Source organism: Melampsora larici-populina (genome assembly GCF_000204055.1).
Source record: "Melampsora larici-populina 98AG31 unplaced genomic scaffold MELLAscaffold_44, whole genome shotgun sequence".
Lineage (NCBI taxonomy): Eukaryota > Fungi > Basidiomycota > Pucciniomycetes > Pucciniales > Melampsoraceae > Melampsora > Melampsora laricis-populina.
Window position 1 is genome coordinate 29802 of NW_006768808.1, and position 26525 is coordinate 56326.

General features: G+C 42.6%; 5 protein-coding genes across 5 annotated transcripts; 2 read left to right on the forward strand and 3 right to left on the reverse strand.

The window, feature by feature from the left end:
- Positions 1-1860: 1860 nt before the first annotated feature.
- On the reverse strand, positions 1861-3303 carry MELLADRAFT_91588 (uncharacterized protein; the record flags this gene model as incomplete). Its single annotated transcript, XM_007414647.1, has 1 exon — positions 1861-3303. The coding sequence occupies one exon, from the start codon at positions 3301-3303 to the stop codon at positions 1861-1863; it is 1443 nt and encodes a 480-aa protein (XP_007414709.1).
- A 311-nt stretch (positions 3304-3614) lies between these two features.
- Positions 3615-4067, reverse strand: MELLADRAFT_66527 (uncharacterized protein; the record flags this gene model as incomplete). Its single annotated transcript, XM_007414646.1, has 1 exon — positions 3615-4067. The coding sequence occupies one exon, from the start codon at positions 4065-4067 to the stop codon at positions 3615-3617; it is 453 nt and encodes a 150-aa protein (XP_007414708.1).
- Positions 4068-7558: 3491 nt separating this feature from the next.
- On the reverse strand, positions 7559-11516 carry MELLADRAFT_91589 (uncharacterized protein; the record flags this gene model as incomplete). The annotated part of the gene is made up of 9 exons (XM_007414645.1): positions 7559-7957; positions 8032-8520; positions 8563-8942; positions 9007-9216; positions 9261-9999; positions 10066-10657; positions 10771-10883; positions 10954-11159; positions 11252-11516. The coding sequence occupies 9 exons, from the start codon at positions 11514-11516 to the stop codon at positions 7559-7561; spliced, it is 3393 nt and encodes a 1130-aa protein (XP_007414707.1).
- A 729-nt stretch (positions 11517-12245) lies between these two features.
- On the forward strand, positions 12246-15998 carry MELLADRAFT_110375 (uncharacterized protein; the record flags this gene model as incomplete). The annotated part of the gene is made up of 5 exons (XM_007414497.1): positions 12246-12467; positions 12528-12960; positions 13078-13697; positions 13771-15811; positions 15895-15998. The coding sequence occupies 5 exons, from the start codon at positions 12246-12248 to the stop codon at positions 15996-15998; spliced, it is 3420 nt and encodes a 1139-aa protein (XP_007414559.1).
- Positions 15999-20303: 4305 nt separating this feature from the next.
- On the forward strand, positions 20304-20456 carry MELLADRAFT_38748 (uncharacterized protein; the record flags this gene model as incomplete). Its single annotated transcript, XM_007414498.1, has 1 exon — positions 20304-20456. A coding segment is annotated over one exon (153 nt), but the record flags the coding sequence as incomplete, so codon positions are not given.
- Positions 20457-26525: the final 6069 nt, after the last annotated feature.

Sequence of the window (26525 nt, forward strand, 5' to 3'; positions counted from 1 at the left end):
CCGGAACAATGATACTCTTTGGATCATATCATTTAAAAAAGACAAGAATTGGTAATTTGTCTATTTTGAATTGAGTTGAGGAAGTTAGAAGATCAGAACCATACCTTTTGAAGGGCAGCATTGGCAAGACACTTTGGTATTTTTCCAGGAACTAAAAACTTTGTGTGTCTGTCTGAGCTACTTGAGAATCAGCAAGCCCTCCAAAAGAGCGCCAGGAGCCTTGTTTACAGGCTTGAGGTGATGGTAAAGGTTTGGCTTGGGTTGTCAGACTTGGCCAGCCTGTTTGGAATGAACTCAATACCTGAATATTTCCTTCAACCTTTACTTGAATCATCACTTTCATCTTCTGTGCCTCTTTGTGGACCAGGACACTCCAAGCTTTCCAGCCATCACCCAGTCCTCAGTGAGTTGCGCCTACTCGCGCCCTGAGGTCTACTGTCTCTAGACTCTTCAGAGTCTACGTGAGACTGTGAGGACTCTCCCTCCCAGTTAGGACCACCCTTACTTCCCGAGTCAGAGTGGTCCGTACGGGGCAGTGGCGCAGCCAGGCCTCAGAATTTGGTTCACGTGAACCAAATTCTGCCGATGGTTGGTTCGATAAAACCAAGACATTTGGTTTGTTCGAACCAAGCCACCTATGGGGATGGTTCAAGCGAACCAACCCTCTTGGCTAACTGCTACCATTGGGTCGGTGGGTGGGAGATTCTATATTGGAGTTTCATATCTCCAACTCCGAGTTCTTTGGTGATCATTTCGTTGTCATCTTCAGGGGGCGGGTGGTCGGGTTTTTTAGTGATTTAGACAAGATTTGACAAGAAGTCAATTGGACTTAGTTTGATTGATGAGTGATCAATCGAGCGTGAGGGGTTGAGTGAGTTCGTTGGCGGTGAAAATTTCTGCGTAGGAAATTTCACATTCCTTCAGTGTGTGGCCGCCTACCCGAACCACTCAGGGCTACCCTCAGCTCCACTAAGTCCCCCTGGGCTTGCGAACCAAGTCGTGCCTCCAGGGTTCTTCCAACCCAGTCCTCAGTGAGTTGCGCCTACTCGCGCCCTGAGGTCTACTGTCTCTAGACTCTTCAGAGTCTACGTGAGACTGTGAGGACTCTCCCTCCCAGTTAGGACCACCCTTACTTCCCGAGTCAGAGTGGTCCGTACGGGGCAGTGGCGCAGCCAGGCCTCAGAATTTGGTTCACGTGAACCAAATTCTGCCGATGGTTGGTTCGATAAAACCAAGACATTTGGTTTGTTCAAACCAAGCCACCTATGGGGATGGTTCAAGCGAACCAACCCTCTTGGCTAACTTACCCCCCAGAACTGTGAGGCCTAGGACTCCTCCCACTAGACGACGAGAGGGGTAGCTCGGCGCCTGGCCTCTTCTCGTGCTAAGTTCTCTCTGACTTCTGTCTCTGCCTCCTTTACTGACTCGTGGTTCTTTGGGCAGAAATACCGTCTACCATGGATCGGCTCTTCGGGTATTCCCTGGTCGAAGCCATGTTTGAAGCCTTCCAGGACGAACGCGTGCGTCTCTAGCAAATCTGCGTGTTTCAACTCTCTCCTCCACACGTCAAGTCGCATCTCGCATGTTACTCCTGTAGGCCATCTCTTTTGATTTATTTTTATCTCGAGACTTTTTACTCGCTGTTCCTTGGGTCTCTGGGGCAAGAGCGACTCATGGGTTGGTAGGGAATGGTAGGAGGGAATTGGGGAGTGGCTACAGGAGGGTCAGAATCATCATGTCAGGAACCGGCAAGGAACTCTCAAGGTTAACTCATAGTCGTCTAATTCGTGTGTTTCATTTCAAATTTGCTTCACACCTCAGACAGGACTGCCACACTTGTGGGCTTGGACAGTATACTCACTAGTGTCTTGGACGACCACCTCTACCGTTAGATCGCCTGTTATCGTAGCGATTTGGACTTCTACTACGGCTTCTGCCTCGCTTCGAGTCTCTTCTATCACTACCTCTACCGCGGTCGTAGTCTCCTGATCTTCTACTGCTTGACTGTTCCTTCTTGTCTATCCACTTCCCCTCGGCCCTCAACTTAGCTTCCCACTGGTCGTTTGGTAGCCACGACTTCTTCTTACCCAGCGAAGATCCCTCTTCCACCCTCATCCCAGTTTTCTTCGATTGACCCGCGAATGGCCTCACTTTCGGTAAACCGGACTCCGGATCGAGGTGCTCTTTCGTGCCTCCCGGCGCATATGGGTTTGAGCGGATAGCTCTTTCACCGAAATTACTACACACTAATTTTACTTTGTCCAGGATCGTTCGCTGGATCTCTGATACGTTCACTATCTCGCCTCCAACCGTCGTTCTCATGACTCCTTCTCGCACTCGCTTACAGTAGCGGAGTGCCACCATCCAGCCCATCGTGTCTCTCAACTCCACCACTATTTCCTTATGGACCTTCAGGTTTTCAGCTAACGTTATCCAGCCTGCATCATGAATGTATCTCGAGAACAGGGTAAAGCAGTCTAGCCACTGCTCATACTGCATTGTGAGTTCATCCATAGGCGGATCACCACCATACATCCTTAAATTTGAGCCGCCTTTGTTCAACTTTGACTCAGAAGGTGGTTCCGTTCCTTCTCTTGCTTGTTGATCGCGGATTAACCAGAGCTTGTCGAAAACGGGTAAAGGGATGTATGCCTTGAAGGTTCGGAGGTAGTGTGCTAACACTGGGCTGAGGGAAGGTAAGGATTTCTCTAACTGTCTGGTCTTGTCTTTTAACATCAATCTTCCATTCTCGATTACATCTCCGTTTGCTAACACCATCCGGCCTCTCCCTGATTCTAGCATAGCTTTCGCTCTGACGGCTTCATCTCCAACGGCTGGTTCAACTGCCGGCGATTGTCTTGTCGTTGCGACCTCTGCTATGGTTGAAGGAGATCGACCCTGTGTGTTGCCGTTATAGTTCCAACCTGAGGCGGGTTCGGCTCTAGACAGCAAGGTTTGTCGATTCCCGTCGACCGGCCGTGGGACTTCTCTGGGTTCCTGTCTGGTGCTCGAGGAGAAGTCAGAAAGGTTCTCTTGAATCAGTCGGTGTGGAGTGATTCGTCTCCCATGCGGTTGGTGAGGCCTGTCCGGAATTGGGGCCTGGTCTCGTACGCTAGGGGCGTAGTTGCTAGCCGGTTCGCTGGCAATCATCTCCGTAAGTTTTGCCAGAAGTGATGCTCCTAGTGTGATGTTCCCCTTCACGTAGGCGTCATCCACCTGAGCTTGTAATAAAAGAATCCGGTCTCCTTGTGCTGTTACAGTCGAACAATCAACACAGCATCGTAAGCAACTGCTAACTCGCATTCTCGAACTTGGACACGCTCTTGGCTATAACCGCCTCGTAGCAACACCGATTAGCAGCTGGTACAGCTTGCCCATGTCACTCGACAGGGTCTCACGTGGACTTAATGTACTGCCACACACATCCTTCTGATGCCACGTCTCTCGTGCTAGTATCTTGACACACCAGGACGTTTGTCGATATGTAGACCGCCTTTCGCTCTAGACCGAGGGTTGTGTGCTCGTGTGTGCAATAACGAGAAGCAGGGGGGGTAGTGCAGCCAAGAAATTGTGTGTGGGACGGTATGTGGGGAAAAAAGAATTCAAACATGGGACTAGGTGAGTGACTTACACAGATTCATATCATCATCTTTCATGCTCTCCTCCTCCTCGGAGGGAGAATCCTCTCGTTTCTCTTTCCCCTTGTTGACCTGGTCGTTTGGTTGCCAGGTACTGTCCTCCGTTTCCGATCTTAGGTCTAGTTCGAGTATTGCAACTCCGTCGAGGTTCTCCTCATCTTCTTCTGCGCTCCCTCCGGGCCGATCCGTTGGTAGTGCTAGGGAGGCTCCTCCTGTCGTCTGCGCTCCTGCCTTCGTCCTCTTAGGGTTCAGAGGCTCCTCTTCTATCGAATCTAGCAGTCCGGTTTGATTGGACCCCGTTGGTGCGTTGGATGGTCCTGCTAGTCCGGATGCTGTGGCGGCCGCGTTCGCTGCTGTTGACATAGCCCGCGTCACTCTCGCCAGATTCTCCTCCGCCCGTGCCAATCTTTCTTCCATTGACTTGTCCATCGTATTCCTCTCGTGTTCCGAAATTTGAATTTACTTGTGGTTTAGAGATTTGTGAAAAAACTTGGAGATTTATTGTAAAAACTTGATGGAATCAATGAGTTGATTTTAGTGATTTAGACAAGATTTGACAAGAAGTCAATTGGACTTAGTTTGATTGATGAGTGATCAATCGAGCGTGAGGGGTTGAGTGAGTTCGTTGGCGGTGAAAATTTCTGCGTAGGAAATTTCACATTCTTTCAGTGTGTGGCCGCCTACCCGAACCACTCAGGGCTACCCTCAGCTCCACTAAGTCCCCCTGGGCTTGCGAACCAAGTCGTGCCTCCAGGGTTCTTCCAAAGCAAGCCAAAAATAAAACACAGTTCACTCTCTGCAGGACTGCAAGAACAGAGTTGGTCCATCATCTAGAACTTGCAATAATGAGGATAAGTTAAAGGTTTTGTTGGCACCAGAATCAAGGGGAACAACTGATGGTCCTGTCATACAAGACCAAAGAAAAAAACAAAGTAAATGAAAAAGGTAAAAGGTAAAAGGAAAAGAAAAAGTGGGTTGCTTTTTAGTCACTCTGGAAAAGAATGATTTATCTGGTTGTGCCCAAAGTTTGTTAGAAGATCTGTACAGGTAAATGGTCTGGTATTTGTTTCATTGGCAATAAAGATTTGTTGCTTTTTCACATGAATTGGTAATTCCCCACCTGGAAAACAGACAAAAATCATCATACCCTTCACCTATCAAAAGCTTGCTACCCACAACTCACCAAAGTACAGCTGTTGTAAGATCCATCAGCAGATTTTGAGAGCTTTGTGTTGTTGCTAGATTTAAAGTAGAGGTCAAAAACTTGAAAAACCCCTTTTGAGATTGATAATCCTACTGTCCATCAGTCTAATCTGCACCAGGACAATAAAGTTCAGTCTGAAAGTGATATAATCTTGAGTTTTTGACTTCAAAAGTTAAATCTGGCAATGACAAAACTTTTCAAAAATCTGCCAATGGATCTTACAACAGCTGTATGGTTTGTTGAGTTGTGAGTTGTGGTTCATATGTTTTGGTTCTGGTGTGTTCAAACCATAATAAAGTTTTCTACCAATGTGTTTTGGTATGGAACCACCATAACTAAGTTTTGATTGTGTTGAGGCCCTTAAATCACACCAAGATCAAAAAACACTGCGGTGCAAATTGGATCTGCATCAGACCGCTAGCCACCCTGTTATAGCCTGTAGGGGTTGATTGTTTGAGAGGATATGATGTTATTATGTCCCTTTGGGAACTTGGCCCAACACTTCTGAGGGTTATTTCGTGATTGTGTCATGTTGACATTTCTAGAAGATCACATCCAAATGTGAATTTGAATTGTCTTTGAAGTTCCTTGTCTATGAAGATCCAAGACACAAAGACAAAGGGATTGTCAGATTTGAGAGTTGAGTGAGTCATGTTGAGCAAGTCATAAGATGAAAAGTCACAGAATACTCGAAGGCTTGTGCAACTAAAGTAGCTGCTACTGGGTAGCAGCTACTATCTACTACGTATCCCTTTCTGACACGCAGGCATTGGAAGTATCCAACCGTGAGACCTAGTACAGCGTGCACAGACAGGACCCCGGAAAGCTCCAGGTAAACTATCCGACCTAAAATGTATGGATCGAGGGTCCAAAAAAACGCTGACGTACCGACGAAAAAGGAATTTTTTGGGTCTTTTTCGAGCAAAAACCCGTTTTTTTGAATTCAGACGTACCGACCTGACAGGTATGGATTTGTCTTTGGCCGGAAAAAAAGGCCCAAAACACTCCCTTTTCAACGTACATACCGACGAAAAACGAATGGATTCGTCTTGTGAGGAAATTTTAGCGATTTTTGCTCTTTGAACGTACCGACGAAACCGGAATTGTTTGACCTCAATTTTTGGGTTTTTACCGCGTCACAGGGTATTGAAAAGGTCAATTTGGGTGGTTTTAGGTCGGATAGTTGACCTGGAGCTTTCCGGGGTCCTGCACAGACTCTTTATTCAGAAACCATCCACAAACAAGCCCGTATTGAGCTAAACTTAACAAAGTCCCACGCTCGCGCATCCTCGCGAGGCGTCGTCGCAAGGATGCGCGAGCGTGGGACTTTGTTAAGTTTAGTATTGAGCCTTCCCAAGCTTTTTGTTTGGCCGCTCACCACTGCTCCACCCGTTCGAACTGAAAATGAGAATATCACATTTCCCGTTACAAGCGGAAGCCTTGGAACGATAACACATCAAGCTTTGATGCTAAGGTATTCAAGTGTATGAATTGATAATCTGACTTGAGGAATAAAAGACATAACTCATCGGCTTCCAATCCGCGGTGATTGTGATACAAATGTGCATCAGAAGGACGTTGAGGAGTTGGATGAGGACCCCGGAATGCCCCTATAAAGGGTAGTCTAGTAGAAAAGTCCCTTTTGAGCTCCCGCGGAGCTACGCCCCTGCCAAACGGCTAAGTTCGTTCCTGGCTTCGCCCATAGGTCTAAGAGGGTTTAAGTTTTGCTCGGAATTTCTTGACACCTTTCACAACTGCTTTATCTACTGTGAAATTACAAAGACAGATGCGAGCAGAGGAAATCAAATCATGCGCCGAATGCTGCAGTCCAACACATGGTAGACTGGCACTGGCAGGGGCTCTGTTTTGCATCGCTCAGGGATTCTCGAGCGTTAGCGTTTTCAAAATGAACCAGAATATGAAGTGAAATGGACTAATCGAAATACGAATCAAGAGAACTATTGTTGCATACGTATGAGACAATCGAGTCCAGTTTAACGGACTGTTTGGAATTGTAACTAACGAGAAACCAGAATATAGAAACGAAATAAAACAGAAAAAGGAACCATCTTGATTCTATGAAAGTCACACAAGTGGTCTCAAACACAGCAGCTATCAGCATCGCGATGGTGATACCTGTTTCAGCCAGCAACATCAGGGGCTGTAATGATGTAATCTGAACTATTCTTCTTTAAAAGGGTCCTGTTTTTTTTAATTGGACTCGGTCGATTCAATTTCAAACACATCCAACTTGCCCAGTTGGCACTACTCTCCATCTGTTTTTTGTAGTATATAACGATTCCTGATGTCTGATGAACCAGCCTCTATGTTCCATATCGTACATGCTCCAAGTCTCTGCATCTATTCTCTCCTTCAAACAAAACATTCATCTTCACTCACTCCGAAAGCATTCAAGCCTTTTTGTTGCTTTGAAAATTGTGTTGATTTGTGTGCAAACTGCTTTTCCTGTCTGCTTCGAACCTTGAGATCAGCTCGACGCATAACTCAGAAGCTAGAGGCAAGGCAGTAATTGCATACATATCAACACAATTGACAGAGTATCAAAGAAGTCTGATTATAAGTCTTTATATTTCTGTTTAATTTGATGATGTTTTATTTCTCTCAGACCATACCATTATTGATTTCTCATGTGTCATCTACACATGAGACTATTATCATAATACATAAAAAATTATAGGTCTACTAAACATCAACACTACGAATCGTTTTCCACAGCCTTCCTCGTTCGCCTATGAGAAGATTTTTTGACGCCTTGAGGCGAGAACAGCCGTTGCCACGCAGGACGACTAGCAATCAAGTAATCAAGCAAAGAAGGCACTTGATAATGACCAGATTCAAGTAACAAGAAGACTGATTCATCATGTTGTGGTGTGAAGACATACGCAATATATTTTGCAGGAAGATGACTGAAGGTAAATTCATTCGGAAGCTCCTCATTATGAGCTGCTTGAATAATTGCTTGACCTGGCTTGTACTGATAGATCTTAAGTGAGACGTAGGATACCTTTTCGCGTGAATGAGCCTCTGCAATCCACGCGTGCTTTCCTGAGTGATGCTCAAACACAGCCAGAACCTGGCCAAGGTAGAAGTACTGCTCAGTCAACAAAGAGGCAAATACAACATCAGTATGTAGAAAACATTTAAATGAATATGAAAATTGATGCTCACATCTTGCTTTATAACTACAACCCATTTGTTTTTAGTAAGAGGATTTGTGGCTGTTATCGCACCCATTCCAAAGATTTGATCTGGTCTATGATCTACTTCGTCTACATCCCGGACTTGTGATCCTACACCTGATTCTGCAACATTTATTTCAGGTTGCTTGTTCGTTAGTTCACGCGACTTGCGCTTTCCAAGTGTTCTCCACCGATGTTTACGGGCTTCACCGTACTCTGGATCCTCGTGCGAACGCCAGAAGAAGGAAACTGCTTTACTGTATTGACTCGGCAACAAAACTTCGTGGCCGGTGTCTGGATCGTACTGCGGGACAGGTAAATCTTTTGGTGTGATACGTGGTTTCTCTGGACCGTGATAATTTTTGACTTGACTGTCATGTGCGTGTCTTTTGGACAGCATTTGGTCAATGTGCAAAGTCCCATCTGATTTCACCAGAGCTTCTGACGTAGTCAAAGGAGTCACATATGGTTCTAGTAGCTGATTGGTCGTAGTCTATTGTATCATGTTATCGGTGGGGACTTCGAGTGCTAGAGCTTCCAAGTTCACAGTTATTTGAGACATCAGTACATCGGTTTCTTGGTGCTGGCTTGTCAATCCCGCTGCAGTTTCTAATGCCTGTTCAACAGTGATCGTTTCAGGTTCAAAAGGATAGTTCAGGTAAGATCGTTTGTGTATTGATACAGATACATCAAGCTCATGTTCACCACAGGCCTCCTCAGATGTGAAGTTGTTGAGTGGTGCTGCTGAATTGTTTGTTGTCATGCCAGCAAAAGCTGCTAGTTCTTCTGCCCGAGATTCCGCGAGCTCAAGTAGTTCATTGATTTCGCTGTTGCTGGGATACTGACTGAGGATGTAGCTGAAATCGTGAGTGTTATTGGGTGAGAAATCGTGTTTGTAGCCTATGAAATTAGACTCTGATTAGCTTTATAAAAAACACGAGCAGACTCTGGTTAGAAAACTTACCTGCGTGCAGATTCTCACTCATGGGTAATGTGATATGCCCACTCATGATGCTCTTTATCACAGCAAATATCTTTGGCATCATCTGCCTTGCGTCTAATACAGTAAAAGTTGGAGAAATTACCCGCATCCATCCAAAGATGTGCTCACAACACTCAGTGCCATGTTTCCAGGGCATTAGCGGGTGCGTAGGGTAGTGGTCACGGTGAGACTCTCACCAAGCTTTTCAAATATTCGGATGCTTTGATGTGAGATACGGTTTGAGGATAAATTCATCAAGCTCCCTGGTTCCTTTTGACGTTTGAGTAGATATGCCTTCCACTTTCGTACAAAAAAGACTGCCGTATAACTTGAAATAATCCTTTCTCGGTGTGGCATGCTCTGGTTCAACCAAGAATCAACAAGCTCGCCAAATATGTAGAGATACAATACCAGACCAAGACAATCTGGCTGTGCACAAGCAGCCTTGAAAGTGTCCTCGCTGAAAGTTCGGTAAGCTCGCCCATCATCTTGCTTATCTGTGTTTAATACATCTTTATAGCCAAGTGGGCACTCTTCAGTTTGGAGCAAAGTGAGGAGCTGGTCAAGGTTGACGTTGAATCGTCCAAAAGCTAAGAAACGCGCCCCAGAAAGTAGTTGATTTGAAGCTGTCTTTCTAGCATGTTTAGGATCTTGTACTACTACAACTGGTCGTTTCGAGGCCCCTAGAAGTGGAACACGTATGTTGACACTGAGTTTGGGAGCTGAGAACTCCAAATGTTCTGTCGCCGAGTTGACAAGTAACTCTTGTGCGAGCACTTCAGATGCTGCACCATCAGACCCCAATGAGATGAGTCGAATTCCAACAGATTCAAGTAGATTGATGAACTGAAGGTGCTGAGCCTTGATATCCTCAGCAGACTCATCCTCACGACTAGAAATCAAAGCCACCACGAATGTAGGAACGTTCGGAAGAGGGACCTGTAGAGTGTATGCTCGAATCTGAGATAACGGTAGCTGTCGTCAACTTAAATCTGGAAGTGAAGTTTGAAAGTTGAATCTCACCAAAGAAAGAAGACTGACCTTCTTACACAGGTGATCTCCTTGAACTGCATGCTCCACCAACTTCTCTAGGTGTTCGAGATCGGAAACTTCAACATCACCACCTTCTACACCAACCAAACAGCTGTTGTTGTAACGAAGCGCCTTCACGCATACCGTCTGGTCTGTTCCTGCTGATACTGGCCCACTGTATCCGTATCGCTCAAGCCAAGCAACTACCGGAAGAACATTATCGATGTGAAATTTATCGTGCATCCGAGCACCAATCCGTTGGCGTTGTAAGCGAAAGCCACGAGATGAGCGTCCAGCAAGGTTTGCGCGAAACAGCTCGGAAGCACCTTTGGAGTATGCTCCTGCAGTTGTAAGCATGTTGTCGAGGTACTCGTTGAATGGCATTCCACGAGTTGTTAAGCCTTTTGCTTCCCTTTCAGCCCGAATGGCAACTCCCTCTGCTACTGCTCGAAGCATTGGGACATCTTTAAACAGTCCAGCCCGGGCGTGGACACCAAAAGTTGTCCAGAACTCTAGGTCGCCAGCTCTTGTTGATCGTTCAACTGATTGAATCAACTGCTGTAGCTCAGTATAGCGTAAAAGAAGTTCGTGGAATGGACCCCTATCCATGAAATTTTTTGCAACAAATCTGAGTGTATCATCCGATGCGTAGCCTCGAGTGATAGCTTTGCTTAATGATGAAGATTTCTTGAGCTCCAAGCAAGGCACACAGACCTCAACAGCCCCAGAATCGAGGGTTGAAACTCGCTGAGTACATTTGGTGGAATGAATTGAACCCTGACTTCCATCACGCCTGATGATCCACGTGGAAAGCGACAAGAGCTCTTCTTGAAGCTCATGCTTCTGGCTATCGGACAGCGAGCTCTCTAGCGGGGTTTTAAACATTCGGAGACATACAGTAAACCTTGGTGGATATCCGTGATAAGCCGTGCAGGAATGCTGGATACATGTCAACATAGGTTGTTGACCTGGACGCAGCCATGTCTTGTCAGTCAGGCCTGCACATCGGACATCAAAAACTTGTGGATGATTATTTGAACCATTAAGACTTTTTGGTCGATCTACAGCCCGTCGAAGCTTTGCTGTTGCTGTCTTACAAGTTACTATTTGAAGACAATCAAAACATGAAAAATGATGTTGGTTCATCAGTGGACAATCAATGAAGATCTATTGGCTTTAGGAACCGATGACTTACTTGATTCCCAATGGGCTTTGGCATAGTGAATCCTACCGTGTATCATTTTGACCGAGTTTCCACAATGGCAGTGTAACCATTGGTCAGGTCCATCCTTTGTAAAGACACATTCTGGGCAGTTTTGATCATCATCCGTTTTCAACGGGCAATCCTTGCGTTTTTTGGCATCTTTATTGGCAGCTCGCTCAGCCAATAGTCTTTGTTTGGCAGTGCGCAAAGTCGTTGATGTTGAGACATTAGATATTTCATTTGAAGGCGTAGACATCTTTGATGATTGAAATAAAAAATTCTCGGTCAACAAGAAAACAAAGAAGTAAAAGCAAATCATATACAATCTCTTATGAAAGGTCACTTGCTCCAGGCTCAAGCTCAATCGACCTCGGCATTTCACAACGTTTCGCAATCTTAGTGTCAGCCTTCATGTCACAAAGTACAAGTACTTGTCAAAGACTCGAAAGGCTGGCAATAACCAAAGTCAGAAATTTGATTTTAATTAGAGAAGGGTATAAACCCATGAAGTGTAGCTCCGCGGGAGCTCAAAAGGGACTTTTCTACTAGACTACCCTTTATAGGGGCATTCCGGGGTCCTGTTGGATGAGCGTTATCAACAACAAAGATGGATGGGGATAGAGTTTGGGTACTGTTTCCGAAAGGGGGGTGCTGCGGGTTTTTTTTGGGTTAGAGTAGCAGAATCGTAGTGGGTAGCCGTAGCCGCTACAAAGTTGCACAACCCTTCGGTTACTCCCAAAAGTCAAGTCAAGTTTTTAAAAATTGAAGTCCTTCGTGATCGATTGGTAGGATGAGTTGAATTTGTAGTTTAGTTAAGTCAGAATTAGAAGAATATAGATAAAGACGTGATGATAAAGTGAATGAAACCTTAAAGAGTGAATTAAGATTTGAAATTTAAATGAAAATTAATTGTGATTGATTCCGAAAGAGAGAGGGTTATCAGAATCGAGATGTGAGCAGATGAAAATGTAAAAAGTAGTAGATCATGAACTCATCAACTAATCCTAGCAATCAACCCAATCTAATCATTCATTCATTACCAAACCAAAAACCAAGATCATCATCATCACATTCATTAAAGACCAGCAATTCGAATCAACCGAATAGATTATTAAACTTACCTAATCATTTGTTTAAATTAAAATTAAAATCAAATCATCATCAAACTGAAGATCAAAGATTACAAGAAAAAGAAGATCAAAGATCAGTAAGTTAACTAATCAAAATATCAAATCATACTAGCCAAACTGATGATTGATCTCTTTAGCTTCATACAGCAGTTTCTCAACTTGGATCGAATTATGAAACAGCTCAATCTCAAAATGATCATCAGATTCAACCATCATCTAATCAACTTTGGCCAATCTTACCCAAACCATTTGTTTATCCTCAATCAAATCAAAACGATCAATTCTTTCATCCAAACTCAATTCAATCTACTTCAAATCTTCAAATCTTAAAACAAGATATCCCTCTAAGCACTTCAGATTGGACTACTTCATTAGGTATCGATTTGAATCCAAAAATCAAACATTCTACTTCTACTTCTACTTCTTCTTCTAAATCTTCAACTTCTTTTCATCAACTCAGTCCACGATCAAATCATTTCAAACTCAACAAATCAAAACACAAATCTACTTCACAGCATAAAAGGAAATCATCAGTTTATAAATCAAATTCAGTTTATACTACTTATACTAGTTTAGCAAGACAAGAAATCGAAAAAGAACGTAAAAAATCAAACACTCATCACAGACCATCTTTATCATTCTCATTCTCTTCTAAATCTAACTCTCATTGGAATCAATTCATTCAAGCTTCTAATCCATCTCATCGGACTCCAAAGCAGTTAATCATTCAAAACTCTTCACGACCCAACACTGGTTCATCCACTTTGACTCATTCATCAGCTAGTACGAACCGATTAAGGAAAACACCTTCTTCAGGTTTCAGTCCGATCATCTCATCCAATCAACCTTCTATTCCATCCAAACGGATCATCAAGAAAAGATTACCGAACCCAAGACATGAATCTAACACGACTAATTCAACATCTACCAAAGATTTTTCAGGTACTTCTAATTCGTTTCAAATTAGTTTAGAGAAACATGAGAGTTTGGGTTTGGGTGGGAAGTTGGGTGTTCAACTTAGGTATCAGAATGCAATGGCAAATCAACATCCAATTAGTCATTTGGATCGATCATCAAGTTTGTCACCTTTATCTAATCAACGATCAGATGCTTTCGAACATCATACTCCGGAAGCTGGTCCATCTGATTATTGGAAAAGAGATCATCAACATATCGGTCAACAAGAAAAGCTTGATCGACATCGAGATCGGTATAGGGATTTAACTTCACCGGGATCAAATGTGAATCTTTCGAAACGAAGCAAAAAGAAACAAACTCCATCCCATTCCCCGTCATGGGAATACCAAGTAAGTGACATCTTCGTTTGCAAAAGATGAATTTGATTAATGAGATGAGTTTTTTTGATTTCGGATCGGACAGGTAACCGAACAACTTTTAATCCAAAGCCAAAGCCATACCCCAAGAAAAGACAATCTGTCACCTAAATCGTCACCTTACCATAGTTTAAAATCAGCTTTATCATTCGAAACCAGTCCAAGACTTTCACCTAGTCTTACCATGCTTTCTAATCGGATCTTATCATCACCAGGATCGATTTCAGAAACGACAGATACCAGACCGATCTCAACACCTAGTAGGGTAGGTACGATGGTCAGTATTTTTTCGGAATGGTCTCGTGGTAGACAAACTTCAATGGGTTTGGATCGTAGAAGAGGTAGTGATCAACTCGAACCAAATTCAATACGTCTTTCTAGTTTGAGATCTCATGAAATCCTTTCCAATCGATCTTCTTTGAATGCTTTGGATATTCAATTCGATTCGAATTGTAAAGAAACTTTGGTTTCCGTTGTTGGATCTGATGAGAGTGAAGAGATTCATTCGTCTAGAGCTTTTTTGAGTTCTGTGGGATCTAAGGAAAGGGTTAACCAACGATCTGTTACTCAACTTCGACGAGACGTTCAAAAAGATTATTTTAGTCGAAACGAGCAAGAAGAACAAGGACAACCTAATGATTTGACTCATCATGATCAAGCAGGATTACTTTTGAGCTTTTTACCTTCACCGTCAGATCAAGGGTTTTCACCTCTTCCTTCTCTTTCGCCTGGATTACATTCTGAACCAGATGAAGAAGATGAAGATCAAAGTTCTTCTCTTTCTTGGTATGATGCAACTGATCAAGTGAATATCATGGACAGTTTCTCTACTACGAATCCGATTGAAAGATTATCCGATGAATTGAATGAACCTAAACCTATCGGATATAATCCAAGACATTCTCAACCGACCCAAAGCCAAATGAAGTGGATCAAACCAGCTAAATCGGCAGCAATCGTGTACGAAACAAGTCATCCGTCTGAAAGCTCACATCATCATTTCTCAAGTTCTTTAAACCAATATCAATTCTTTAAGACCACACCACTCTTGTTAGGTTCAAATACGATCTCAGTCGATCATAAGAAAACTTATTCAACACCTTCGATGAAGTTGAATCAGTTTAAATTAAAGTTACCGTTTCCGGTTGAGAAGATTAAGTCTCATGGAATCTTTGGTGGGAATGATGATCCGAATTTCTTGAGCGGATCTTCTTTGAATAAAAAGGGATGGAAGAAGAGTGGTTCGAGAAGTAGGGTTAAACGGGCGGTTTCGGATCCTCAGGGAGTGGCTTGGTTGGGTTCGGAAGATGGGAGCTTTGGAAACAGACGATCTGATAGGCATGGCCATCAACAACATCCAAGGAAGGTGTTTTCTGGAGGGTTTGAGGGATGGAAGTTTAGGGCTCCTTTGCGGATCAGGGATGATGAAGATGATGATCAGGAAGAATTGATGGATGTGCAAGACTTGATTGAACTAGATCCGATTCCTAATCAACCTCAAGTTTCACATCAAGAACATCAGAAAGCTAACCAAACCGTTCGGTTGGATAGAAATCATTCGATGGAAATTCGTATTGATAGTCAACCCATCAGAGCTCATCAAAGCAGATCATCAATTTCGACTCCTACCAACTCTTCAAGGATCTCAAATCGGTTTGTGAAATCGGTTGCATTGGTCCCATTTAATGGATGGTGTTTTGTTTTCGGATTCGTTTTTTTTCCTGCTTGGTACCTTGGAAGTTTTTATCCAAGACTAAATTCATTATCTTCCTCAAAACCCAATCCGAAGAGAGTTTCATTAAACCTAATTAGACCATCAGTAGAACAAGAAGAAGAACCGGTTGGAGTTGGAAGAGGAGGTCCATTATCAGGATGGCCACCTAGAAGAACCACCCCATCTGATTCGGATAGATCGGTTTCGGATCTCACTAGATGGTCTACGGGAGAAGAGAATAGGGTACCGAACTTTGGAGATCAGGATGGGACGGAAATGAGAATGTTGGGTGGGTTTTGGAGTGAGGTCGTGCCTAGGATCGATGTGGAAGTTGCTTTGGCTATGGATGGTCCGGTTTGGGAGCTTGAACGTGGTACGTGTTTCTTTGCTTGGTTTTGAGTTTTAAAGATTCTAATTTTTTTGGGTTTTTTTGGTTTTTTTTGGTTCGGGTTATAGCGGTACATACTTGGAGGTTAAGGTGTAGGGTTATGTCGGTTTTGTTTCCTTTGGTTTTTATTCCTAGTTTGGTGGTTTCTGGAATCATGGTGAAGAAAATGTGAAGTAATCGAAGAATGGACGTGGGGGTTTGGTGTGGGTAGAGTTCGTTGGGTATCAGTATCAGTATCATGGGGAAGGGATGTTTGGTTGGATAAGGTATTTTTGAACGTATACTTTTTGGAAATTGGGATTCGGTTGAGGTTGGGGTTGGAACTTTAAGTTGTGGTTTTTCTTGAAACTTTGGAATTTTGGAATAAATTTTATTGGATGAAAAAAACATTGGATTTGTCTTTTGGATTTATCTTTTTTTCAAAACAGTTTTTTGGAGGGAGGGGAGGGAGTCTTGGTACAATCATGCAAACATGAATTGGGTTTTGGGATTTGGGATTGGGGATTGGGGATTTCATTGGGTTTTGATTTGATGATTGATTCCATTTTTTTTTCATTCCATTTTTTTCTCTTTTGGTTTTGCAGCATTTCTTTGGTTTTTTTTCTCTTTTGTTTTTTTTTCTTTCTTGGTTTTGCAGCTTTTCTCTTGGTTTTTTTCTTTTTTGGTTTTGCAATTTTGAAGTGCAAGTTGATGATCAAGAAGAAAAGAAACTGATATTTATCAAACTTTGGGGTTTTTTTTGTGGATGAAAAGAAAAGTCTTTAGGTGGATTTTATTTTGTACAAAGAGATTTACCTACCAACCAACCAAAAAAAAAAACTTGTTTTTTAATTTTTTACTTTTTGTATGTATGTAATATTGATGAGATATATAATTGAAAGTTTCTTGGAATTTAGTTTAGGGTTGGGGGTTTCTTTGAGATAAATTTTTAGAAGAAATTGATGATGGCAATGGTGTTGATGCATCACTGGGATCATTGAGGTGCTGAACTCCTGGTGTAGGTGATGGGAAAATGGGTTTACTGTAGGGCATGGTATTGTGAAAAATATTGATGAGATATATATATAGAATTGAAGGTTTCTTGGAATTTATTTTACAAGTGGGTTGGGGGTTTCTTTGAGATATACTCTTAGAAGAAATTGGTAATGGTGTTGATTGTCACTGGGATCATTGGGGTGCTGAACTTGTTGGTTTATTTGATGGGAAAATGGTTTGACAGTTATATGGTATTGTAAAAAAGATTTGCACATTACAACACCAATATTTTGGGCAGAAAACCTGCAGGGATTACATTGTTTTCTTCACACATACTCAGAGGAAATGTGAAAAACTTTTCACAGTTTTTCACATCTCTCCCAATGCATCAATTTCCACTGCCTCTGAGATATCTCATGCCTATAGCTTGGAAAGATCTATAGCTATCACTCCACATTTATCAATCTTAGTATCCTTTCTGCATCCATCCACTGCCCAAAGATTGTGATTAAGTGGACAGGACAACAAGTAGCATGTAATGGTAGGTAATGAAAGTTGTGTTGAGGTTTATAAGTAGAGCCTTACTTAAATAGTTGTTTCTTAGTCTAAATATGTGATAGTTTCTTTTAAGGACAGCACTATTTGGCGCCCGGTTGGATAATCCCCAAAGCCCGGTTTCTTCGGGGCTTTACCCGTGTTCTTTCACACACCCAAGCCCGTTCCAGCCAAATTTCCCGGGAGCCGCAGCCAAATCTGGGCTCAACATCATCTGACCAAACTTAACTAAGTCCCTCGTTAAGCTCAAGCCGCTCCAACGAGGGACTTAGACGCTATCTTGAAATCTTGGCATGAGATCAGCCGCTACTTTTTACCAAAATCTGCCAAACTCACTGTGCTCAAATCACACCAATCAAGTGCCTTTGTGTCTATAATAAAAAACACGGGCATCGTCTCTGCGGACATTTGGCCGCTCTTGGCTCTTCATTGGCTCAAATTGCATAGAAGATGTCCCAAATAAATGATTTGGGGCCAATCACGGGGCTGTATATATCTAGAGAAGACTGCGGCGACCAAATGTCAATAATACTGACCAAAACTCCAGATTTGGGCTGAAAACCTCTTAAACTGCCCCAGCAAACTGCAGTTTGTGCTCTTTTGTGTTACACACGCGCCAAATTCAACAAGTTCCATCCACCACTTTCATTGCACCACCACTATCTCGTTATAAACTGATGTTACGACAAAGCCAAAGCCTGAATCAAGATCAATTATTCTCCCAGAATGCTCCTAGACAATCCATCACATTGTGACCCAAAACAGCTGCCTGCTTTCATTGATACTACCAAAGCCAGCCAAAACAATGCTGTCAACGATTTGTTTCAGACTCATTATGGATATGAAGGTAAAACTCAGCAGCAACAATCAGCGGTGGACCTTCTCAATGGACACACGGTGTTTTTACTCGCCGGCACTGGTTTTGGCAAAAGCAGAGTTCCAGAAATTGTATATCCAGCCCACAATCATACAAATGACGCTCCAATCATTCTATGTATTAACCCCTTAGACTCACTCGGGGATGACCAGGTAAGCCCCCCAGTGATGTCATGCATTATTGATTGTTTCTTGTATACTTACGCGCCCATGAATCCAGGGTATTGAGAAAAAGTTAGTGGGCCTGCACGCAATAAATCTTAATGCGCCTAACTGCATGCAGGCAAACTTTGATTTGATTATCAAAGGGAAAGTCCGTTTTGTTTATGTGGTAATTACAATTCCTACGTCCGACGTCATGTATATGTAAGTGGCCCAGCTGATGGACTTAAATTACCTGTCACTTCTATGCCAGAGTCCAGAGGTTGCTTAGACTAGCAAACACTTTGACAAGATGTGGTGAGACTGGTGATTTCAAGACCAATTGATTCTCAACGTAGTCGACAAGGCCCATATGATATATGAATGGGGCCTCGTCGAGAGTGGCCAAGCAAAACGCCTTGCTAGTCATACACGCGTCCAGGACGGCGGCGTATTTAGACCGTCTTATGGTGAACTGGCTCGCCGGTTTCTATCCTCCGCCTCGGTGCCGCTCCTCCTGATGACGGCTACCTGCACGCCAATTCACATTCATGCAATCCTGGCCAATTTAAGCTAGACTTGAGAGACGTCCAATTTCCTCGCGCGGAACTCGCTCAACCTGAAATTCAACTGATTCAAAGAACCTTCAAGCAACCGCTCAAGGCCTCTGTCCGCGGGATCTTTCCTCATCACACAATTATGCCAACCGAGGATCTAGTTCCCACCCTTATGTATGCTGGTACTCAAAACAGCATGTTGGAATATTTGGTCATGTTACACGCCTCACGAGGCCAACCTTCTCAAGCAGGCAACGCTCACTCCAACTTTGCATGCCGGTACCATGCAAACACTGGACCAAAGACCAAAGAGGACGCGGCGGCCACTGTTGTGGCAGGAGCTCTAGCAGTCATGTGTTGTACCTTGGCTCTCGGCCTAGGCCAAAATTGGAAGCGGGTACAAAGGGTAATAATTCTAGGTAGACAGAATCCATGCAATTTCATTCAGATGGCTGGCCGTTCTGGACGCGACAGAAGACGTGGCCTGGCAATTATCCTGGTGAAACATACACGGAGCAAAGGAAAGAACAGCATCACCAACTTTAAAACCCCATCAGTTATGACGGACGACAACCGCATGGACGCTCTATCAATTACCCTGGTTTGTTTGAGGGTGGCGCTTGCCGTGGACCTCCAGTGAGTATTCCACTTTGTGGAACCTCACTGGATGCTGTCATGTCACACATAGACTAATCATGTTTCACTGTGACAGTCATGGCTACATACCTCTCGATCCGGACGCGGAAGTGGTCTATGAGGAGACAAAACACCAACTGGAGGCCAAAATGTCAGCATGTGATTGTTCCAACTGCCTGCCAGAGGAAGCCGAGGCCCTTTGGCTAGCGCAGTCTTTCCTGACCAATGGAAACTTTGATGACACACTCACGATGGACAAGGGTGACCTACAAAAATTGGTTGAAGCCATGCCAGACCCTCCCCCCTTGCCTCATTTGGAGGGACGCATACTGTGGTTTGAGACACAGGTGATTGGATTGATCTTTGTTATAAAAAATGAGCCGACATGTTTTTACAAAATGGAAGGACGCTGAGAGGTACCTAAAGGATGGTGATTATGTGCTATTCACCTGAAAACCATCCCTGCACAAGAGTATGAGGAAGTCAAATTGTGTGCTCTCTCTTGCGAGATGTGTAGCGTTTGATGTCAACCAAATGCCTTCACTTACAGTCTCACTTTGTATCAAGTTGATGTCTTATTCTACACTCTGACTCAACTTATCCAAAACTGTAAGGCTTGGTTCTGTACTCAGTACCCATGTCATCTAAGCTGATGAGAATTATTGTAAACCTCCCACTCAACCCCTATCTAGCCATCATATAATGTATGCTGACAGATTTTATCTTGTTTTATAAACTACTTTTTAAGCTTTGACAGAGACAAAATGAACTTGCACATTTCACAGTCCAACAATACTCGCACCAAACTTGCTCAAATTGCTTGGGTCCCTTGTAATATTGTCTCACCTCAAGCAAACAAGCCACTCATGGGGGCTTTGCCATTAAGCTAAGCTAGAGGTGAAGTGTGGACTGAATTACTGTCACAACATGTGTCACTGGTAAGTGAGTCTTGTTAGAGTACAATGATATCAAACACATCAAAACTATATTAAAAGTACATTACTCAAACCATATTACTCAAACTACATTACTTCAAACTGAATCACACTAAATCAAAATCAAATACAGAACTTCAAACCTAATTCAATCATACAACAAACCTAATATATTATCATCACTGTATCACATTTAAAACTCACCGTCACTCTGTACACGCCACTTCTCCTCATCAGTTCACTGAGGACTAGTTGGCGTGTGAGTGTTTTCTCTTCCATAATACTCAAACACAATATCATGATTCTTAATGTTTCTTTCTTACTATTGTTGTCCAGATTGCTGTTCCAATACTTTTGTTCCTTTTTCCACCTTTTGTATAGGTGTGTTATTTGTTGTCTCCAGTGTTCAGAGCTGGTTAGACTAAGCCCAATTCCTGGCTTCTATTAAGGTCAGACTTCTTATTTAAATGAATGTAATGAATATTATCAGTTCACTGAGGACTAGTTGGCGTATTGCTGTTCCAATACTTTTGTTCCTTTTTCCACCTTTTGTATAGGTGTGTTATTTGTTGTCTCCAGTGTTCAGAGCTGGTTAGACTAAGCCCGATTCCTGGCTTCTATTAAGGTGTGTTATTTGTTGTCTCCAGTGTTCAGAGCTGGTTAGACTAAGCCCGATTCCTGGCTTCTATTAAGACTTCCTTGGAGTCTTGAGTTTCAATAGATTCTTTCATGGTGGCAAGAGCGAACTCAAACTCTCTCAATATTTTATGTCATCGCCTATAGCTGCATCTTCTCCCATCACCTCCTCTTCCGATCCTGACAAACAAGTGCTCGATCAAACATCGGAAGACGAAACTCTGGAACAACAATCTGATTCCTCAACCCACTCTGCTACTTACAATCAGACTGTTTTACCAACATCACAAAACAACCCTAGATCATCCCTAATCATGAGCTCTCAAGCCCCTCAACAACCCACTTCTCAGAAAGATTTTGCTGTCATCCTGAATCATAATTTAAGCAAATTACAAGCAACAGTTATCTTAGGGAAGAACAATTATAATCACTGGGCTCTTGGAATTAGAAGATCCCTCAGAACATTATGTCTCGACACTTATCTTACCTCGCCCAACAAATCACCTGAAATTTCTGATGAAGAACATCTTGCAAATAAGGAGTGTATAACTAATTACCTACTTAATCGCATGGATACTTCAAATTCAGCTTATGTAGAATCTAAGCTTCAAGTTAGAAAAGAAGGCGAAGTAGATCTGGAGTATGAACCATCAAAACTTTGGACTATTGTTAGAAATAACAAAGCCCCAATATCTGAGGCAGCCCAATTTCAACTAGATAACGATCTTGATGATTTTCGACAAGACAATCGCACTACTTTAGAAACTCATCTCGCGAAATTTAGGGAAATGAAGGATGAATTGATGTTAGCCGGAGGAGATCTTACCGATGGACAGATTGCTCGTAGACTTATCAAATCGCTTCACCCGGACAATCAAATGATATTATCAAACGTGTTTGATATGGTCAAGCCTCTTACTTATGATGGAGTAGAACAGTATATTCTATTGAAAGAAAAGGAAATCAGAAACTTACCTCAGTTTGCCAACTTATATAAAAATCAATCCTTCCATCCCGGTGCTCATTCTGTGAATCGAAGTAACAATCATAATCGCAACAACCAATTTACACGACCCAAATGCTCAGCTGATCGGTGTGTATGTAAATATGGTAGAGATGAATGCTTCGAAAACCCTAAGAATCAAGATAAGAAGATCAAGTGGCAGAAGGAGTTAGTAAAGAAAGGGAGATGGAGAGGTCAAGTTCCAAATCACCTACAATCTAGCAGTCAGTCGAAAACCTTTCAACACCGAAATTCATCAAATGTTCAACAAGACACCGATAATGATCAAGACCTTGATGAATTGACTGATGCGATGAACTCGATGAATGTATCAACGGATGATAGCCAACCATCAGTCTTCCACATTGATTACTTCTGTAGCAACAAGGCTGTACAAGCCAAAATTCCGAGTAATTCTTTCGGATTGGCTGACACAGGTTCATCACACCATATGTTTAATGATTTGAAACACTTTGATCAGAGATCACTCACTCCGAATCCGGATCCCAGCAAGAGGCTTAACTTAGCCGGTGGTAATGATACACTCGAGATTCAAAAAATCGGAACTGCTTATTTGTTAGATGTTGATGGGAATGTGATGAAATTTGAGAATTCACTTTATGTACCTCACCTCAATAAGAACTTAATCGCTGCCGGTGCACTCATCAAGAAAGGTGTTGTCCCAACCGTTCATCAAACCAAACCTCACATTTTCACCTTAAATCTTGGCAAGAAGATACTATTTTGAGGATTTTTCTCTGGGAATCTCATGATCGTCAAGTTGATCGAATGTCCGGTACGTCAAATTCCTTCCCAACCATCATCATCAACAACAGTTACTCCATCTGATAGTTTAATCAACCTTCATCATTGGTTAGGCCACCCTAATTTCGGCTACCTTCAAAGGATGATCAAGGAAAAGATTGTTGATGGAATCTCAGATGATTGTGATTTAACTAAACCTGTTGATTGTATTGCTTGTATAAAGTCAAAGAGTGAAAGACCCCCATTCTCCCATACCAGACCTCGTGCTACCAACAAGTTAGAAAATGTACACGTAGATTTAAGCGGGATTGTAAGAGGCTATGTCAGTGGTGGTTATCTATACTATATACTTTTCACCGACGACTTGACTGGGATGCGATTTGTTTATTTCTTGAAATCTAAAGACAAAACGTCAGTTTTTAACGCTCTATGTGCATTCATAGCCTTCGCCGAACGCCAAAGTGAGAAAACCGTCAAATGTTTCACTCTCGATCAAGGATCTGAGTTTTTCAACAACTTATTTGTGCCATACTGCCGGGAACACGGTATTTGGTTGCATGAAACCGCTGCCTACACACCAGAACAGAATGGAGTATCGGAAAGAGCAAACAAAACAGTTACCTATAAGGCACGAGCTCTATTACAACACTCAAATTTACCTCCAAGTTTTTGTTTTGAGGCTGTAAACACCACCATATACCTTGACAACCAAACGATATCTCAATCATACAACAAAGGATCAATAACACCATTTGAAGGATGGTATGGTAGAAAGCCTTCCATATCACATCTTCGAACCTTTGGTTGTGGTGTTGAGTATATCATCCGAAAAAGCTTACAAGATGGTAAATTTCACCCAATAACCAGAACCGGGGTGCTTCTTGGTTTTGCTACCGATAACTTCAACTACCGACTATACGATCTTGAATCTAAGAAGATCGTTACATCTCGCGATGTTAAATTCCGCGAAGATTTCTTTCCTTTTCGAAAATCAATCAAGTTTAACTATGAAAACCTTTTCTCAAAAGAAGAATTATCACAACTTGAAGAGTCCGATCCTCGTTTTGAACCAGTCATCAATTTAGATGATGACAATTATCCACTTATAACAACTCACCGTACACCTGCTATCAATCCAAGTGTCATCCAGGAGTCTGAACCTCCTGTTGATGACCAAGGATCAGCTGTACCGGAAGAACCCGAAATACCTATGGAAGCTAATAAGGAGTCTGAACCTCCTTTGGAAGCGACTCCAGATGGTATCGATCGACCGAAATCTGAGCAACCTAGCATCAGACGCTCTACAAGGGAACATAGAGCGCCTGATAGATATACTCCATCATCTAACCACACATTCTGGGCCGATATCAATGCTTTCATCGCGGCGGATGATCTGGATGCCTATGCATTTGCAACGACCCCGACGGTACGCTTAATTAATGAGCCAAAGACTTATAAGCAAGCCATCAAGTCTAAAGAAAAAGATCAATGGATTGAAGCGATGAATAAAGAAATCGCATCAATTGATAAACGGAAAGTTTGGACTGTTGTGAAACGCCCTAAGGACAGAGCTGTCGTAGGCGGCCGTTGGGTTTATCGAGTCAAACCCAATTTAGATGGAACCATTGCCAAATTTAAAGCACAATACGTAGCGAAAGGTTTCTCTCAGGTACCAGGGATCGATTATCATGAAACGTATTCACCAACCGGCAAACCTGCTTCACTACGAGCCCTTGTAGGGGTATCTGCTCTCAATGGATGGCCTATCCACTCAATGGATGCTATCTGTGCCTTTTTGAACAATCAATTAGATTATGAAATATATATGGAACTACCCGATAATCTTAAAGCATTATATGATGAAGATATGGTAGCATGCCTTGCAAGAACAATCTATGGCCTCAAACAATCAGCTAAGTACTGGAGTGATGATGTCGCTGAATTCCTATTATCAATTGGCTTCAAACATTCAGAAGCGGATTCATGTGTTTTTATACAAATTTCCAACGATGGGTCTAAATTCACAGCCATGTATATACACGTGGATGATATGGCTATCACTGGTAATGAAATCGCACACATCAAGACCCTGATCTCTCAGCGCTGGGAAATGGAGGACCTCGGAATATCACACTGTATTGTAGGAATTCAAATAGCTCGCATCTCTGAATTTTCATACGCTATTGGACAACCTGCCATGGTAGAAAGCATCCTAGAACGCTTTGGCATGTCCCAGTGCAAGCCAGCAAGCACTCCACTTCCAGCAGAAATGAAACTAACTCGAGCTACCGACTACGAGGCCCAAGATTTCAGCCAACAAAATTTACCTTACCGTAACGGAGTCGGATCATTGATGTATTTATCCCAATGTAGCAGGCCCGACATAGCTTACGCCGTTGGTGTGCTTTCTCAACACCTCGACAAACCATCAAAGGCTCACTGGAACGCATTTATTCACGTTCTTCGTTATCTACGTGGTACGACTCACCTATTTATTGAATACAATGGTGATAGTAAAGGATTATCAGGAAACCAATCGTGGGACTGTCCTTACGGATTCTCTGATGCAGACTGGGCTGGTAATAAAGACAACCGGCGATCAACTACAGGCTACATTTTTAAGTTTCTCGGTGGAGCAATCAGTTGGAAAAGTAGACTGCAACCAACTGTTGCACTCTCAAGCACCGAAGCCGAATACCGTGCCACAACGGAGGCAGGACAAGAGGCAACGTGGTTACAATCTCTCTTGATTTCTTTTGGATTTTCTATCACTGAACCGACACGCCTTCACTGCGACAACCTCGGCGCAATTCACCTCACATCTAAGACAATTTTCCATGCACGAACGAAACACATTGAAATTCAATATCATTGGATTAGAGAGCTGGTCAAACGCGGTACCGTAGAGTTGCGCCACTGCCAATCACACCGCATGATTGCTGATGTTCTCACAAAACCTCTTGGCAAGGCACCGTTCCAATGGTTGCGTAAGGCTATTGGGTTACATCATCGGGAGTCAACAACATGAATATCCTCACTTAACTTGATTCATTTTATTCTATCCTTTTAAGCTTATCTATTTCATATTTTTTTCTTTCTTCCTTTCTTTCTTATTTTTTTTTAAGTTTCTATTTTATCTCATTGTTTTAAATCTTTTTCTCTGTTTTTCTACTATGTTTTGATGTGCTTGAGGGGGTGTGTTAGAGTACAATGATATCAAACACATCAAAACTATATTAAAAGTACATTACTCAAACCATATTACTCAAACTACATTACTTCAAACTGAATCACACTAAATCAAAATCAAATACAGAACTTCAAACCTAATTCAATCATACAACAAACCTAATATATTATCATCACTGTATCACATTTAAAACTCACCGTCACTCTGTACACGCCACTTCTCCTCATCAGTTCACTGAGGACTAGTTGGCATGTGAGTGTTTTCTCTTCCATAATACTCAAACACAATATCATGATTCTTAATGTTTCTTTCTTACTATTGTTGTCCAGATTGCTGTTCCAATACTTTTGTTCCTTTTTCCACCTTTTGTATAGGTGTGTTATTTGTTGTCTCCAGTGTTCAGAGCTGGTTAGACTAAGCCCAATTCCTG